This window comes from Mirounga angustirostris, unplaced genomic scaffold (genome assembly GCF_029215605.1).
Source record: "Mirounga angustirostris isolate CCGP_5_RB_7025 unplaced genomic scaffold, mMirAng1.0.hap1 SCAF_9, whole genome shotgun sequence".
In the NCBI taxonomy this organism is placed as follows: Eukaryota; Metazoa; Chordata; class Mammalia; order Carnivora; family Phocidae; genus Mirounga; species Mirounga angustirostris.
The window spans coordinates 79,640,464-79,658,532 of NW_026991717.1; the positions used below are offsets into that span (position 1 = coordinate 79,640,464).

Genomic DNA, 18,069 nt, shown 5'->3' on the forward strand with positions numbered 1-18,069 from the left:
CTGTGATAGAACTGAAATGGTTAGCTGATAGATTTGCATTTGAAAATGAAAGTACCCAAATGAACAAGATTGGGCTCTCAGATATTGGAAGATGATAAAGTGTATGTTTTACTTTCCATGAAGACAAACGATGAAGTAGAACTTTCCCCTAGGGCAGGAATTGTCATTTCTGTTTAATTACAGTACACTTAGATCATTGGTGATTCCTTCAAAATATTCCTTCAAAATAACACTTAAGAAAACAGTAAATACTGCCAACAGTAAATTTCTTAGTGATTATGCCAATTAGCTGTAAAAATGAGAGATGATGCAATTCTTAAAGGTAAAGAATGTAGGTTCATAACCTTTTATCAACCTATTTTTCCCACCCACCAGCCCCTGGCAGTCACTCTTGGTCTGTTTCCATGAATTTGGCGCCCCTTTTTTTTTTTTTTTAGATTCCACATATAGTTCATTTGATGTAGTGACAACTTTTCAGCTGTAAGATGAGTAAGGTCTGAGACCTAATATATAATATGGTGACTACAGTTGATAACTATTGTATAATTGAAATTTGCTGAGTAGATTTTAAATATTTTCACCTAAACGAAGATAAATATATGAGGTAATGGATGTGATAACTAGATAGGGGGAATCCTTTCGCAGTGTTATACTTCTATCAAATCATTAACGACGTAAACTTTACTTTCCAAATTTTGTCAGTTACACCTCGATAAAGTCGAAAAACTTTTTTACACAAAAGTAACTAAAATCAGTTATCAATAGCGCATACGTTTTGTCATCACATGGCTTCACACGTATATTAAAATACCAGCTCTGTCCACTAACCTCCCCCACCCGTTGTTATGTGATCTCGCAGTTACTTAAAAGGGAGGAGGATACCAATTTGCCATTTTGTACCTTCCTAGCTCCTGTGTTCATGTAGGCAAAACACCATAAAACTAAACCATTTTGCCTAACAGATGAGATTGAGAAATCTGCCAGAATTTAGAGCAATGCTCCAAAACTGCCTTGTTTCCCCGAAAAAAGGGGGCAAAGGGAGACCTCTACTGCACTTGGAAACGGAGAAATGAGCTAGCATTTAAACGCCTACTTTGTTCCTGGAGCTTCATTTACTTTAGTCCAGTGATCCTTAAACCCCTAGAGCATTCTCAACATATAAGAGATCTGAAAACGACCAATTTAGTATTTAATTACTAACACCACGACCAATTTAGTATTTAATTACTAACACCACGCTCCTCCCTAAAAGTTCGGTTTAAAGCAGCTACGATTTGAGAAGCTGTGGCTTCGTTAGGATAAAAATCCCTACTATTTCACAGCTGAAAGTAAACACCAGGTGTCCAGGTATTAACTCCCTGGGTCTGCCAAGTTTTGAAGAAAGCTGAAGGAGGCGGGATCCAGCCCGCAAGAGCCTCCCTCGGCCCCGCCCCTCCGGGCTTTGCTTCCGGGGCAGTCGGGGTGGCCACGTAATCCTCGGGCTGTGCTCGCCAACCGTGCAGTGGATGGTGGGAGTCAAGATGGCGGCGGCTGCAGGGGCCAGTATTCGAGAGAGACAAACCGGTACGATTTATTCCCTTCTCCCTGCGGTTTTACGCTTGCGGTGGAGACAGCCTCTTCCTCTGCTTGTCGCCCTTCCTCGTTCGCGGTGCGTGCAGCTCAGAGACGGCCCTCCAGAGGCTTAGTCCAGTTTCTAGAGCATTGAGAGCCCCTCCCCTTTTGAGTTTTTAGGGAAGATGCCAGTGGCTTGAGAACTCGGTCCCTCATATGTGGTTCAGGAGAATGGGCTTCAGGGTGGATAGTTAGCCACGGGCCTGCTCCTGTCTCTTTTCTACTGGGCGTCAGAAGGGCATCACAAGAAGATATGGTAGCTGGCATTTCCCCCCCTCTGTTGCCACCTATGAAGTCTCTGGGTTTGTTTCTGTGCGTGGTTCAGTTCTCTGCTAGTTTTAATGTTGAAGGAGTTTCGTTTTTGGCACTTCCTCCACAATTACAAAATTTAGGTATTCTTTCAGAGCAGCTTACGTTCTGCTATTTCTCTCCTTTGGACCAGTCTTTTGGGGGTATCTGAAGAGAAATGCCTAGTGATAAAGATTTCCTTCTTTAGCTTGCCGGAATGGAATTGAGGAATGGCAAAAAGCAAATGAATTAGTAGCTTTGTCATTTTAACCGTTTGACAGATTAGTATTTTAAAACTATTAGTTTCATCCTCGATAGAGCAGTTATAGCTTCCATTTGTACAGTGAAATCTGGTGGTTGTTTTTTTTAGGGTATATATTTCTTCCGTTGATCTTCGATATTTTTTCCATCTTAGAGACTTTGTTTTTCCTTATTTTTTGTAAACTTCTGATAAACATGGTTTATACCTGTTAGGTACAAACTAATGGTTTATGCCTGTTAGCTAATTGTCCTGAAAGTTGGCAAGCTGTTTGAGGAGCTAATAGAAACAACCCATCAAGAATATGCATATTTGGAAATTCTGTCACTTGTAATCATGTTCTGCATGTTAACTTGAAATGAATAATAAATGGTTACAATTAATATGGCTTACAGAAGGGATTTTGGTTGTGCTTGATTCCTTCTTTTAGAATTCAAAGAAAAAATTGATAGATTTCAATCTAGTAATGACACAGAGTGCATATGGAATTGTGTTCCTGCTTTTCCCATTAGGTAATTTAGTATAAGCTATCAGATAAAGTTAAGCATAATTTAAATAAGTAAGATTAGGGAAATACCTGCCGTACATTTTATCTGTAAGCAAATAGAAGCCCCACTTGCCTTTGCAGTATGGTTCTGATAGCTTAATGAAGCCCAATGAATTAGGTCATACTACATATTAAAATAAAACAACATATCAAGGAAGACTTAACCAATACAAAGGAGCTTTTCGAAAAATGAAATTTGTATGGTCATAATTTTTACATGCAGAAACTTTGTAGAATATTAAAATCTAATAGTATAATTTTGATTTCTGTGGAAATAAACTTCATTATAGTGAGATTTCACCTTATAACTAGATAGGTTATGCCACATTAATCATTTATCAAATTACTACTCTAGTTGAGTTCTTATTTTCAGAGAAAGGTAAAAGCCTATATATGTGCTATAGGAGCAGAAGTAAACATTTCCCTGATGACTGTTGAGAATGTTTTGGGAAGTAAATCAGAATGAATTCTCAAATATTCTAAGTACAGGACACTGTGATACAGAAGAATTTGCAATCTATTTGGGTAGATAATAGCTGATATTGAGCAGTTAATATTGCTCGGCACTGTTGTGATTTTACATGTATTATTGTCTCCATTTTGTAGATGAGGAAACTAAGGTATAGGGAGGGTAACTAGCATGCCTGTTTTTTGCTTTTCCTGCTTGAAGAATATTTATCTTTTAAAAGTCACCTCAAAAGTCATCTCGTTTGTGGAAGTTTCCTGGAACACTCCCCTCTCTATTCTTACCTTTAGTACAACAGGCAGAATCTTGTGTAACCGTAGCCTTTCACACGTGCCTCTCCATTGAGGGTTCTTGCTCAACATCCCCACTTCTCAGCATTGGGGAGCCACAGATCAACTGCTCTCTTATAGTGATTTCATGTAGCCTCTTGGCTTTAGGTACTATATATATGCTAATGATCTCCAAATTTATATCTCTGCCCTAGACCTTTCCTCTGAACTCTGTCTACCATATCAATTAATGGCCACTCCGTCCTTGTTGCTTAGATCAGAATGTCAGTTCCATCCTTGTAGTTAGTTCCTCAGGTCAAAAGCCTTTAAGGTTTCTTGACTTTTGTTTTTCATATCCCATATTAGATCTGTGAGTAAATCTTATCAGTTCTACTCTGAAAATATATCCACAATCTGATTATTGTCATTGCTATCACGCAGGTCCAAAACACCATGAATTTTTGCATTAACCTCTTATATAGTCTTCTTGCTTTTATATTCTTGTTCCTCTTCATTTTTCTTCATACAGTACCAAAGTGATCTTGCCACATATTTGCTCAGAACTCTCCAACAGCTTCCCGTTTCAATCATGGTAAAAGCCAAAAAAAATCTTACAATGGTCTACAAGGCCCTAAATGATCTGTTCTCCACTTAACTTTTTTGACTTCACTCCCCATTACTCTCCTCTTTCCTTGAACACACCAGAATGCTCCCACTACAGAGCCTTTTTATTTGTTACCTCTTTCTGGAATAGTGTTTCAGAGATAACTGGGTGTCTCACTCCTTCACCTCCCTTAGACCTTTACTCAGATGTTACCTTCTCAGGAGACCTTTGTTGGCTACCCTGCTTAAAATTACACTGCAACTCTCTCTTCCCTCTTTCCTTTGTTTTTCTTCATAGCACTTGTCATGATCTCACATGCTACATGTTTAACTTACTTTGTTGTCTTTTTCCCCAAACTAAAATGAAAGCTTCTGAGGATAGGTCATTTTTTTTTTCCATCTGTTGTGTTTAGTGCCAACAGCTGGAGCAGTGTCCAGCAGATGGTAAACAATCACTAAACATTTGTGGAATGAATAGTAAGTATAGTTGAATATATAGCGAATGAGTGAAGAAAATATTCCAGGTTAGGGTGAAACTACATTAACCAAGCCTAGAACTGTGGATGGTATATTTAGGGTCAGTAAAGAAAACTAGTTTGCTATTTCAGTTAAAAGCAATGATTTAAGCCTTTAGGGAGTTACTCTGATGAAAGTAAAATTATATTCTTACACATTCTTTAAACATAGACCCTGTACTTTATTAAATCAAATCCAATGTGTCAAAATCTCTGTTAACAAGTTAGCCAAGGGTCAGAGTTGAGGAAACTTAACCTAGATGGGACTGAGAAGGCAAATGGAATATCTGCTAAAACACCTTTTTTTCAGTAAGATAAGGCCTAGCTCTAGAGAACTCCTGGGACTCACATGCAAGCCAGGCTGTGTTGTTTTCCTAGTTGTCCTGTTTCAAGAATATGAATAGCTGTTCCCAGAAACAAGATTTTCTCTCTCTTAGGCCATGGGTGCCAGGGTGGTGATGTCTATATTACCTGGAAGTGGGAGGAAGAATTCATTAAAGCTCAGTGGGAGAGTTAATTCTGCAGCACCCTCTATGCCTTCTATGTTATTTCAGTTTTAAATACAAAAGTGGTTTTTTTTGTGTGTTTATGTGTGTTTTTATATAATATCATAATATCTGTAAGCTTTTGAAGCAGCTGTAAATTATTGGCAGTGTGTATTATTGGCTAGGCATTAGCTACTAACATTTTACCAAAAAGTCATGTCTGTATGTACACTGATAGTACTTTACCTACCTAAAGAAGTAAGTACTTAATAGAAGTTTTTCTAGTGAATGAATCAGTCTACTATAAATTGATAACACTGGTGATTTGAATATTATATGATAAATTATATATGCTATATATAGTATACAGTATGTAGTATTATAGAGGTAGGAGTTTGACTTGTAGATTAATATTAATAAAGTCTAATACAAATGCTTTTAAAAATCAGCCAGGTAGATTTCAGGGCTGACAATCTTAAAAATTAAATTATCTAACTAATACCCTTCCTTCAATATTGGCATTCTCAACTTCACATAAAAGTATATTGAGATTTTTATTTTCCTTAGGAAATGTTTCTGAGTCTGTTATCACACATAAAGATGAGCAATAAAAACCTCAAAGTACAATAACATATAGAACATAACTGCTTTGATTTTAGAAATTGTGTATTTTCAAGGTCCTGAAATGTGGGCTGCAGCAGGTCAGTGGCCACGGTGGTGTCGTGGCTATCTATGGGGTTTTTTCAGGGCAAATGATGTGAGGGTTGGTACCTTAGTGGGGGAAGACAAATATGGTAACAAATACTATGAAGACAACAAGCAGTTTTTTGGCCGTCACCGATGGGTTATATATACTACTGAAATGAATGGCAAAAACACATTTTGGGATGTGGATGGTGCCCCCTGAATGGCTGTAGGCAGACCTCCAAGATTTGCGTCTGCGATCACTCCTGTGGGCCCCTCCACAAGGCCATCTCTGGATGTGGCTTCCTGAGAGCAAGTAAAGAGATCACCTGAGATGGAAGCCACAGCCTTCTGTGTGCGTCATTGGTTTCACTGTATGACCGATGATCCTCCAACAACAAAACCACCTAGTACTCATAAATTCATCTGGACAAACCATAAGTTCAATGTGAGTGGCACTCCAGAACAATATGTACCTTATTCTACCACTAGAAAGAAGATTCAAGAGTGGGTCCCACCTTCAACACCTTGCAAGTAAAGACATTGGAAAACAGTTTGAACATGTGAAATATGGGGCTCTTCATGCAATTGCACTTTTACTGCTTACTATTCATTTGATTAAAATTGTTTGATTAAGAAAAAAAAGAAATTGTGTATTTTCTTAGCGGGAGTTATCTACTATATCTATGGGAAAGTCTCACTTTTTCCATGGAGCATATAATATTAAACCAATACAACTTTTCTGTGAATCTAATGAGATAAATTGGTCATAAAATGTACTGCAAGATAACTGCAACATAGACCTGCTGTATGAAGGTTTTGTATATGAACCACTTAAATATATCATACATAATTTTTGTTTTTCAAGTGATTCTTATCTGTGCTTTCAGCCCACCAGTAAATAGACAACAGCTCCAGTTGTCTATTGAGACCCCTGCAAGTTTGCAGTTGATAAAACTTCTTTTTCATCTTTATAAAATGTAGTGTGGGGAAATATCTGTTCATGTCTTCTGCCCATTTTTTAACTGGATTATTTGTTTTTGGTTGTTGAGTTATATAAGTTATTAAGATATTTTAGATGCTAACCCTTTATCATTGGCAACAACATGGATGGAGCTAGACAGTATAATGCTAAGTGAAATAAGTCAGTCAGCAAAAGATAAATACCATATGATTTCACTCATATGTAGAATTTAAGAAACAAAACGAGCAAAGGAAAAAGAAGAGACAAACTAGGAAGCTGACTCTTAACTAGAGAGAACAAACTAACAGTTATCAGAGGGGAGGTGGGGGTGGGTGGGTGAAATAGGTGATGAGGATTAAAGAGTGTACACTTACCATGATGAGCACTGAGTGATGTATAAAGTTGCTGAATTACTATATTGTACACCTGCAACTAATATAACACTATGTTAACTATACTGGAATTAAAATTTTTTAAAAAACTTAAAAAAACATAGTGTGGGATTGTCATGAGAAACAAGAAAGGCTTCTTCCTGAACATTTTTCACATTTTCATCTGGCAACAGAAAAATCTCCCCAACACTTGCCAATTAACTGTTGATGAAATGGTCTTACAAAGTCTTATCCTGCTTCTGCATATCCAGTCATTTGATTAATCAGTTTTACTGGAATGATTTGTGCATTTTGTTTTGAGGTGGTGAGTAATAAATGCGGGGGGCATGGAATGAAATCCTGAAAAATAATGATAATATTTAATAAGACTGTTTTCATTTCCAGTGGCTTTGAAGCGTATGTTGAATTTCAATGTGCCTCATGTTAAAAATAGCACTGGAGAACCAGTATGGAAGGTAAGAGACTTTATTTTAATGGGGACTATTTCCTTTTTCTTGGCTCTTCAGGAGGAAATTTCTTGTTAATGCTGAACAGTAGCACATTTTAGTTGTAATGTATTTTTATTAAACATGGTTTCTTTTTTTTTTGAGAGAGAGAGAGAGCGTGCACATGTGAGCAAGCGGTGGGGGGAGGAGGTGGGGCAGAGGGAGAGAGAGAATCTTAAGCAGGCTCCACGGTCAGTGAGGAGCCCAACATAGGACTCTATTTCACAACCCTGAGATCATGACCTGAGTCGGATGCTCAACCAAGCTGAGCCACCCAGGAGCCTCTTAATGTGAATCTTTTTAATAAACACTTTATGGAGGGAGACAAGGATGGTAATATTCATCTAGGGAATCCAGCTGATCTCTTGGCTCTCACTAGTAGGTCTTTAGTCTGGTTGATATTTTGTTCCTTAGCTTTGCAAGTCCTGAATTTGGATCTTGCAAGCTTGTTCAAGGTTAGTCAGATTCAGGGGGACTGGTCCATTTTAACCAACTCATGAGAGAGTGATCTATAAACTAGAATGCCAGCTTATTAGTTTATGATCTATAAAACTGTCAGGGAAACTGTTAATTGGACTAGAAAGCAATCTATAATCTTTCTCCTTTGAGAAATGCTGGAGAACCTTTAAAAATTCCTGTCCTTTGAGCTTCTTCATTCTAAACTTCCTACTTTCTTTCTTCGAAGAGATTAGAATACAGCTGATTAGGTTTAAACTTATTAGTTTATAGTCACTTTATACTTCTTTTTTTTACTAATAATTGAGAACAGATCAACCTGATTACTATTATGGATGTTTCAAAAACTCTGATGAGTCCTTTTAATTCCTTTGGGTTAACTCTAAAGGTGGTTAAAGTCATCTATTTTGAATTTATAAGTTAAGCTTCAGAGTATCCCCTAATTTTTACCTTCTTCATGTTTATTTGTGGGCATCCTCTTAATTGCCCCTTGCATAAGCAATGCTCATTTATTGTTTCTAAAGCCTGTATTAAGCTTTTGAATTAAATAGCTTGAGAATTTCTTGGGTACAGATTTGTGTCAAATTTTCTCTTTTCCCATTCTTCTATACAAGATTAATAATACAAATATACGGAGTTTTATTTATTTATTTATTTATTTTTAAGATTTTATTTATTTATTCATGAGAGACAGAGAAAGAGAGGTAGAGGGAGAAGCAGGCTCCCAAAGAGCAGGGAGCCTGATACGGGACTCGATCCCAGGACCCTGGGATCATGACCTGAGCCGAAGGCAGATGCTTAACCATCTGAGCCACCCAGGCGCCCTATACGGAGTTTTAAAGAGGGAAGACTTTTGAGAGATGAAACATCCAACTTCTTATAACTAGAGCAGAAGAGTCTTAGCTTTTCGTTTCTTTTTTTAAGATATTTTTTTATTTATTCATTTAAGAGAGAGAGAGGCAGAGGGAGAGGGAGAAGCAGACTCCCTGCTGAGCTGGGAGCCAGATGTGGGGCTCGATCCCAGGACCTGGAGATCAGGACCTGAGCCGAAAGCAGATGCTTAACCATCTGAGCCACCCAGGCGCCCTTAAAGATTTTATTTTTAAGTAATCTCTACACCCAGTGTGGGGCTCAAACTCATGACCCCAAGGTCAAGAGTGGCAAGTTCCTCTGACTAGGCCGGCCAGATGCCTCCAGTTTTAGCTTTTCTAAAGGAAATGCTGGCATATAGCAAAAGCATTTTTTTATGACAGCATGTTTCATCCTCTCATTAGCAATTTCTTACTCCATAAAGAATTACTGAGGTAGTTATGAAGAAACACTAATTGAAGTTTCTCTTTTATTTGCTTTAACTCTAAAGCTAATTTTGAGTTAGAAGACTCAGAGTTCTTACTACCCCTCAAAGATGTCAGTTTTAATATTTTAGAATGTGGAAAAATGTATGACAATAAGGCTAGCAAGTACTCTTGAGGGACTTAATTTTTTAAATGAGTATATTATTAACCTGAGATGCTAAATTACCAAATTTTCTTTATACTTGTTACACATTAGTTTTGAGAGGGACTAATTTTTACTTCTCTCTTTTTAGAAAAGATATGTGCTAACTCTGTGGGGAAGCGTATGTGAGTTTGTTGTATGTTCAGAGTCCTTTATTATTAGTTTTGGATGCATATTTTATAGTTTCTAGTATACTTTTTTATCCTAGGAAAAATACTTTAGGAGAATAAATTTATGTAATATTATTTCAGCCTTAAGTGAGCATGCTTTAAAAAATAGATTAGGACATGAATGTACATTTTAGTAAAAGATGGAAAATATTAAATTGAGGTAAGTAAAAGAATTCAGCATACATGATTTATTAAAATAAAATATACTTCAGCATTGTCTTAATATGAGTTCTTCATCGACTGTTCACTGATATTCAAAAACACTTTTTTTTTTTTTTAATTTTAACTAGGTGCTCATTTATGACAGATTTGGCCAAGATATCATCTCTCCACTGCTGTCTGTGAAAGAGCTGAGAGACATGGGAATCACTCTGCATCTGTGAGTTCTAACGTATTTCTAATAATGACATTTGTTTTCAGATACTTTGTTAAAGGATGTATTTGGCCACCTTGAAATCAAATTATTAAGGGACATTTATAGAGAAAATAATACTAGCTACAGTACTTGTATAAAACAATGTTTTTTTCTCTTATCTCCTTTTATCTGTTTACTTCTGAAGTTAAAAATAATTCTCAATCTGAGACTTTATAATTTCAGAATTTAAATTTTCTCTCTTGTGTCTTTTCATACAGACTGGTTTACCCTCTCATGTGAATAAAAGAACTGGTTCTGTTAAGGTCTCTTCCATCTCTGAAAATTTTTATTTCTTCAATTTAAATATACTTTTTAAAAATAATATCTAAATTAGTTTATCATTAATATGAAAAATATAAGTATCTATGAAATAATCACTATTAATCACCATAGGACCTATCTATGTTGTCTTCTTAACTACTGACTGTATTTGATTTTATTACTTCTGATATGTTTGATAAATAAAACAAATTGCATTGCTTTTTAGACTTGGCTGAATAGAACATTTAGAGAAGGGCTATACTCATGTATACATACTAATACTTTTATGTACTGAAGGAATCCAAGATATTCTAACCTATTTGCATTTTGTTCTATTTATGGTGTTATAACCAGTTCTCATTCTATTATGTTATGATATATTGGATTGAAATGTGCTCTTTTAGTGGGAATGTGGTTTTAGATTTCCAGTCAGTAACATATCAGAATGTGGTTAAATTCTTAAATTCTACAATTTTATGTTGAGCATTTGTTTTAAATTAATAGAATATTGTATTGCATTAATTCTAAAATATATTTTTCACTTTTTTTATATTTCTGAAATTAGGATCTGTCTTCTAATTAATGCTATGTCATGGTTAAATTGGCAGCATTTTTCTGTCAATTTTAACAGAAATTATTATTTTTTTAAAGATTTTATTTATTTATTTGACAGAGAGACACAGCGAGAGAGGGAACACAAGCAGGGGGAGTGGGAGAGGGAGAAGCAGGCCCCCCGCTGAGCAGGGAGCCCGATGCGGGGCTCGATCCCAGCACCCTGGGATCATGACCTGAGCTGAAGGCAGACACTTAACGACTGAGCCACCCAGGCACCCCTTAACAGAAATTATTTTAATAATACGTTTTAAAATTGATAGCACCTTAGGTTTGATGAAATATGGAATACAGATTTTCCTTTCATTTTTATTTCAGACTTAAAATAAAAATTTGTTAATAATAATAATTACTAAGTTTCCAGAAGATGAAATGGTGGTTGTAGCCCTTTAGGCAATTGGACAGCCAGCATTAGAAGATAACAAACAATGGCTGCGATAACGGTGTAATTTTTCTGGTGTCCGTAGCAGCAGCCAAACAGATGGAAGGAAGTCATGAAATGCCTCTTTCACTCTCTTCCTTAGAGAGAGGTGACTACAGTAGAGAAGCATGTATAGGAAGACTGCATATAGAAGATTGTTCATAGGATGACTAGACTATTGTACAAAGAGCATGTTGTCATATTTCCTGATACAAGGATAGCAGAATCTTACAGTGAAGAATAGAGACATTTTGTTATTTGATATTGGGATATTTGAATCAAGATACTCCCTGAATTATAGGAGAAAACTATCAGGTGGTATAATCTATGAAATGCTTAGATCTTTTGTTCACTCTCTTATCATGCAATAAATATAAAAAAATAGACTGTTTTAAAGTTTTAAGGAAGCATTCATATATCTTTCATTTAAAAAATATATTTGATTTTATTTATGGTTAAAATTTTTCATTATTATATTTTTAATGATTTTTTTAAAGATTTTATTTATTTATTTGACAGAGAGAGACACAGTGAGAGAGGGAACACAAGTAGGGGGAGTGGAAGAGGGAGAAGCAGACTCCCCACTGAGCAGGGAGCCCGATGTGGGGCTCGATCCCAGGACTCCGGGATCATGACCTAAGCCGAAGGCAGACCCTTTAACCAACTGAGCCACCCAGGCGCCCCAAAATTTTTCATTATTTTTAAAGACTCTTCCAGCTTTCTTTTTACCCTCTTACAGAACTGCACTCCCCAACCATATTTCTATGAAAACTGGAAATAAAATTGATATTGAATGTGCTTTAGTTCTTCAGGAAGAACATTGGTATTAGAAATAAGGTGACTGTAGTAGAAGAGATGAAGACTGACATTAGGATCTTACTAATAAATAATATTAGCAATGATACAAGGAAAAAGCTGGTTAATGATTAATTTCAGCAAGCACTTTTAGTATACTGGTTCTTGTCCCTGAACTGGTTAATTCCTAGTTTGAGAAATACTGTTCTAAACTATATTTGTAGATAAGTGACTAAGAAAAAAATGAATTTTATGTTCTTTATGTCTTTTAGGCTTTTGCACTCTGATCGAGATCCTATACCAGATGTTCCTGCAGTGTACTTTGTAATGCCAACTGAAGAAAATATTGACAGAATGTGCCAGGTAATATGGGTTCTTAATTTCCTGACCCTATAATGTGGAAACAGGTTTTTTTCCAAAAAATTTCTTAGATTTCAGGATGCCTGGGTGGCTCAGTCAGTTAAGCGCTTGCCTTCGGCTCAGGTCATAATCCCAGAGTCCTGGGATCGAGTCCTGCATTGGGCTCCTTGCTCAGCAAGGAGCCTACTTCTCCCTTTGCCTGCTTCTCCCCCTGCCTGCCGCTCCCCCTGCTATGCACCCTCGCTCTCTCTCTAACAAACAAACAAACAAATAAATAAAAATCTTTTTTTTTTTTTTTTTAAAGATTTTATTTATTTGACAGAGAGAGAGAGAGCACAAGTAGGCAGAACAGCAGGGAGAGGGAGAGGGAGAGGGAGAGGAAGAAGCAAGCTCTCCACTGAGCAGGGAGCCTGACGTGGGGCTCGATCCCAGGACCCTGGGATCATGACCTGAGCCGAAGGCAGCCGCTTAACCAACTGAGCCACCCAGGCGCCCCAATAAAAATCTTTAAAAAAAAAATTTCTTAGGGGGCGCCTGGATGGCTCAGTTGGTTGAACAGCTGCCTTCAGCTCAGGGCATGGTCCCAGGATCCTGGGATCGAGCCCCATGTGGGCTCTCTGCTCTGCTCAGTGGGGAGCTACTCTCCCTCTCCCTCTCCTGCTCCCCCTGCTTGTGTTCTGTCTCTGTATCAAATAAATAAAAACTAAAAATTTCTTAGATTTCCAGTGTGAAAAATCAGAAGTTGTCTTACCCAATTTCCCACTTTAATTTTTGAGACTATCTTTGAATTTTAAAGAGACTGAAAGATTTAAATTTTTTGGCTGAAGAAGCATATTGATTAGGACTTAACCTGGCTTTAAAAACCAGAAAATCTAACTATATGTATCTTTTTTTTAAAGATTTTATTTATTTATTTGAGAGAGAGAGAGATAGTGAGAGAGAGCACAAGCAGCAAAGAAGGGCAGAGGGAGAAGGAGAAGCAGGCTCCCTGCTGAGCAGGGAGCCCCATAAAGTGCTCGATCCCAGGACCTTGGGATCATGACCTGAGCTGAAAGCAAATGCTTAACCAACTGAGCCACCCAAGCACCCCAGAAAATCTAACTATATTAACTTTAAAAATAGGGTTGTATTTTTCTAAGATAATAGGAAGTCTGGGAGTAGGAAGTCCAAGCTGGTATAATAGTTTTATAAAGTAGTCAAAGACTCCGGCTCCTTCAGTCTTTCCAATCTGTTGTCTTTGGTTTCTCCTTTTAAATGTCTTGATTGTTGCTTCCTGGATGTTATGTGGCAGCTGAGGCTGATATCACATCTATGTTCAAAGTAAGAAGGGGGAAATAAATTATGCCAGTCCTAACTGTTCGTTTTGATCAGAAAAGCTAAGATTTCCCAGAAATGCCCAGAAGACTCTAATTTATTTATGTTTCACTGGATAGAATTAACTTCAAAGGAGGGTGCAAAAGTTAATACTTAAATGAGTGTATTGTCCCCAAACAAAATCTGGATTCTTACAGCAAGGAAGAGGGGGAAAATGGATATTAGATAAGTAGCTAACAGTGTCTGCTAGCATCTTGTTGCTGACTATTGAATCAAATTACTACAGTTGACCCTTGAACAACACAGGTTTGAACTACACAGGTCCACTTACAGGCGGGTTTTTTGCAGTACAGTATCGTAAATGTATTTTCTCTCCCTTATGATTTTTTTAATCTTTTCTCTAGCTTACACTATTATAAGAATACAGTATATAATATATATAACATACAAAATATGTGTTAATTGACTATGTTTCAGTAAGGCTTCTGGTCAACAGTAGACTATTAGTTATTTCTTGGGGAATCAGAAGTTACACGTGAATTTTCAACTGTGCAAGATGTCAGCACCCCAACCCCCGTGTTGTTCCAGGGTCAACTGTATTTAAATTGTTAACGAAGGTCACATATTTTGTGTCCTATGTAGCTGATGATGCCCAGCTTTCTCTTTTATCTTGCATAAACCTGACTGTGCCATTTTTTAAAGAGATAGGATTTATCAGTCCCTTCCACTTTTTGGCTATTATGAATAATGCTACTATAAACATATTTGTACACATTTCTGTGTATGTATGTGTTTTTATTTTTCTTATGTCCATTAACACCTAGGAATAGAATTGCTGGGTCAAATAACTCTATAGTTAACTTTTTTTTTTTAAGGCGGGAGACAAAATTTTATATAGAATATTACTTTCATTTTGTTGTTTATGTAGCATTTGAAGAATACACACAATTTTTTTTTCAAGATTTTTATTTTTTTGACAGAGAGAGACACAGAGAGGGAACACAAGCAGGGAGAGTGGGAAAGGGAGAAGCAGGCTTCCCACGGAGCAAGGAGTCTGATGCAGGGCTTGATCCCAGGACCCTGGGATCATGTCCTAAGCCGAAGGCAGATGCTTAACGACTGAGCCACCAGGTGCCCCCCACACACAAATATTTTTATGGATATACATTTGTATGGTTTACCTTTTGAGAAACTGCTAGACTGTTTTCCAAAGTGGTTGCATCATTTTATATTCTTTCCAGCAGTCTATGAGTCTCCCAGTTTCTCCAGATCCTTGTCAGTACTTTTTATTATCTGACATTTTGATTATAGCCATCCTGAAGTGTTATCTCATTGTGGTTTTGATTTGCATTTTCCTGGTGACTGATGATATTATATGCATCTCTTAATGTGCTTATTGGCCATTTGTACATCTTTGGAGAAATGTCTATTCAGATTCCCTTGTCCAGTATTTAACTGGGTTGTTCTTTCAATGTTGAGTTGTTAGAGTACTTTCTATATTTTGGATGCTAGACCCTTATCAAGTATATCATTTGGAAATGTTTTTGCCTATTCTGTGGGTTGTCTTTTCATTCTTGATGGTATCCTTTGGAGCACAAAAATTTTTAATTTTGATTTTAAACTTAGTTTTAAGTTGATTTTTTCTTTAGTTGCTTGTGCTTTTGGTGTTGTATTTAAGAAACCATGGCCAAATCTCCATGTTTTCTTCAAAGATTTTTATGCTTTTGGCTCTTTACATTTAGATCTTTGATCCATTTTGAGTTAGTTTTTATGTATAGTATGAGCGAGATGTCCAACTTCATTCTTTTGCATGTGGCTATCCTGTTGTCCCAGCATCATTTATTGAAGAGATTATTCTTTCTCCCATGAATGGTTTTGGCAATTTTATTGAAAATTAATTAACAGTAGATACATTGGTTTATTTCTGGACTCTCAGTTCTATTCCACTGATCTCTATGTCTGTCCCATGCCAATACCACACTGTCTTTACTACTCTTGCTCTGTAGCAAGGTTTGAAATTGGGAAATTTATTCCTCCACCTTTACACTTTGTTTTCCAGATTGTTTTGGCTTTCCTAGGTCCCTTGAATTTTATATTAATTTTAGGATTAGGTTGTGAATTTCTGTAGGAAGCTACCTGGAGCTTGCATCTCATAGGGATTGCATTGAATCTGTAGATCAGTTTGGGGAGAACATTGTCATCTTTACAGTATTAAATTTTCTGATCCGTGAACATGGAATATCGTTTCATTTGTTTAGATCTTCTTTAATTTCTCTCAATAATGTCTTGTAGTGTGCAAATAAAAGTTTTACATTTCTTTTGTTAAGTATATTCCCTCATATTTTTTTAATGCTATTGTGAATGGGATTGTTTTCTTAATTCTGTTTTTTGGATTGCTTATTGCAAATCTATAGATGCACAATTGACTTTTATATGTCGATCTTATATCCTGCAACCTTGTTCAATTTCTGTGTCCTTTTGCAATGTCTCCATCATTCTTGGACCACTTCCTTATTTTTAGGCACAATAAGATTATTCAGTCTCATCTCATACTTTCTCTGTTCTAGCCCAAGATTCAGCCATTTGTCTAAGAAGCCCTGGTTGTTTTTTGTAGAGAATGGTATTTAGAAGTCAGCAACTGGGAATAAGGCGTAGGCATTGCTATGAGGGTGTTAGAGTTCTTAGGACATCTCAATGGACAGAACTAGGAAATATATGTATGTATATATATGCGCACTTTATATTTAACTCTAGAAATCTTCCTTATCTCTCTAGATAAAAAGACAGATAGGTAATATCTAAAACTGTTTCATTTCAGAAATACAGGATTCATCCTAGTTTTTTCTTTTTCCCTTTGCAAATCTATAACTCCTTTTTATGACCATGAGAAACATAACTCCCAATATCTTCCACATACTGACTTATTTTCTCATTCCCCTTAATTCTCAGTCCTTCATCCTTTAATCAGTCCCGCAACCTTTGTTTAACCACTGCCCTGCTCAGCAGCCTTCCTCATACAGGCTCCGAACCCTCTGTTTTTCACGCTTAAACATCTCTGATACCAGATGCATCTTAAAATTGATGGTGTGTTATAGAATTTTATTGGCAGCATTAATTCTTTCTTGGTGGTACATAATGGTGCTTCTTTCGATGGACAGTATCTTAGGTTCAAACAAATACAAGCATACGTTGTTCTATTGTGCTTCACAGATACTGCACTTCTTAGAAATTGAAGGTTTGTAGCAACCCTGCATCAAACAAGTCTGTCAGTGTTTTTCCAACAGCATTTGCTCACTTCATGTTTCTTTGTCATATTTTGGTAATTATCACACTGTTTCAAACTTTTCATTATTATTATATTTGTTACGGTGATCTGTGATCAGTAATAATTTGCTGAAAGCTTGGATGATGGTTAGCATTTTTTAGCAATAGATTTTTTTTTTTTTTAAAGATTTTATTTATTTATTTGAGAGAGAGAGAATGAGAGAGAGCGAGTACATGAGAGGAGGGAGGGTCAGAGGGAGAAGCAGACTCCCTGCCTAGCAGGGAGCCGGATGCGGGACTCGATCCCGGGACTCCAGGATCATGACCTGAGCTGAAGGCAGTCGCTTAACCAACTGAGCCACCCAGGTGCCCAGCAATAGATATTTTTTAAGTAAGGTATATACTCTTTTTTTTTTTGGACATAATGCTATTGCACACTTAATAGACTACAGTATCATATGAACATAATTTTCATAGGCACTGGGAAACCAAAAAATAATTTTGACTCAGTCTGTTACAATGTTTTCTTCATTGTGGTGGTTTGAAACTGAACCCGCAACATATACAAGGTGTGCCTGTATGGTTATTTAGATACCTATTTGCCTAGAGTTTAAAAACATAAGTAAATTTGATTTAAGAATTTGCATAACTTTAAATTATACTACTTTTGGATGTTTGAGAAGTAATACTTATAGAATTGGTCATTGGAATTATGTCTGAACAGCAAAGGAAATATGTTGCATTACCACATGACCAGAGCAGTAGAAGATAGTATCTGCAAAATATAATAAGCATTTTACTATATGAGAGCCATTTCTGGATATTTTTAAGAAAAATGCAGATACACTGTTTCAAGCAGTTTTATGTGATATTGTAATTAAAATAGAATTTTATTGATAATATTATAACTTTATTAATATATAGGTCCATTATATC

General features: G+C 36.5%; 1 protein-coding gene across 10 annotated transcripts in view; it reads left to right on the forward strand.

The window, feature by feature from the left end:
* Positions 1-1,430: 1,430 nt before the first annotated feature.
* SCFD1 (sec1 family domain containing 1) overlaps positions 1,431-18,069 on the forward strand; it is a 115,439-nt gene continuing 98,800 nt past the window's right edge. For 6 of the 10 annotated variants that reach the window (XM_064570906.1, XM_064570903.1, XM_064570905.1 and 3 more), the window contains exons 1-4: positions 1,431-1,563; positions 7,468-7,538; positions 9,982-10,070; positions 12,468-12,558. In XM_064570906.1, coding sequence (XP_064426976.1) covers positions 1,506-1,563; positions 7,468-7,538; positions 9,982-10,070; positions 12,468-12,558 — 309 coding nt within the window. In that variant the 5' untranslated portion in view covers positions 1,431-1,505. Of the gene's footprint in view, positions 1,564-1,598; positions 1,649-7,467; positions 7,539-9,981; positions 10,071-12,467; positions 12,559-18,069 lie in introns of those variants that run through there. The other 4 variants (XM_045900650.3, XM_064570910.1, XM_064570909.1 and 1 more) reach the window with 2 other exon arrangements.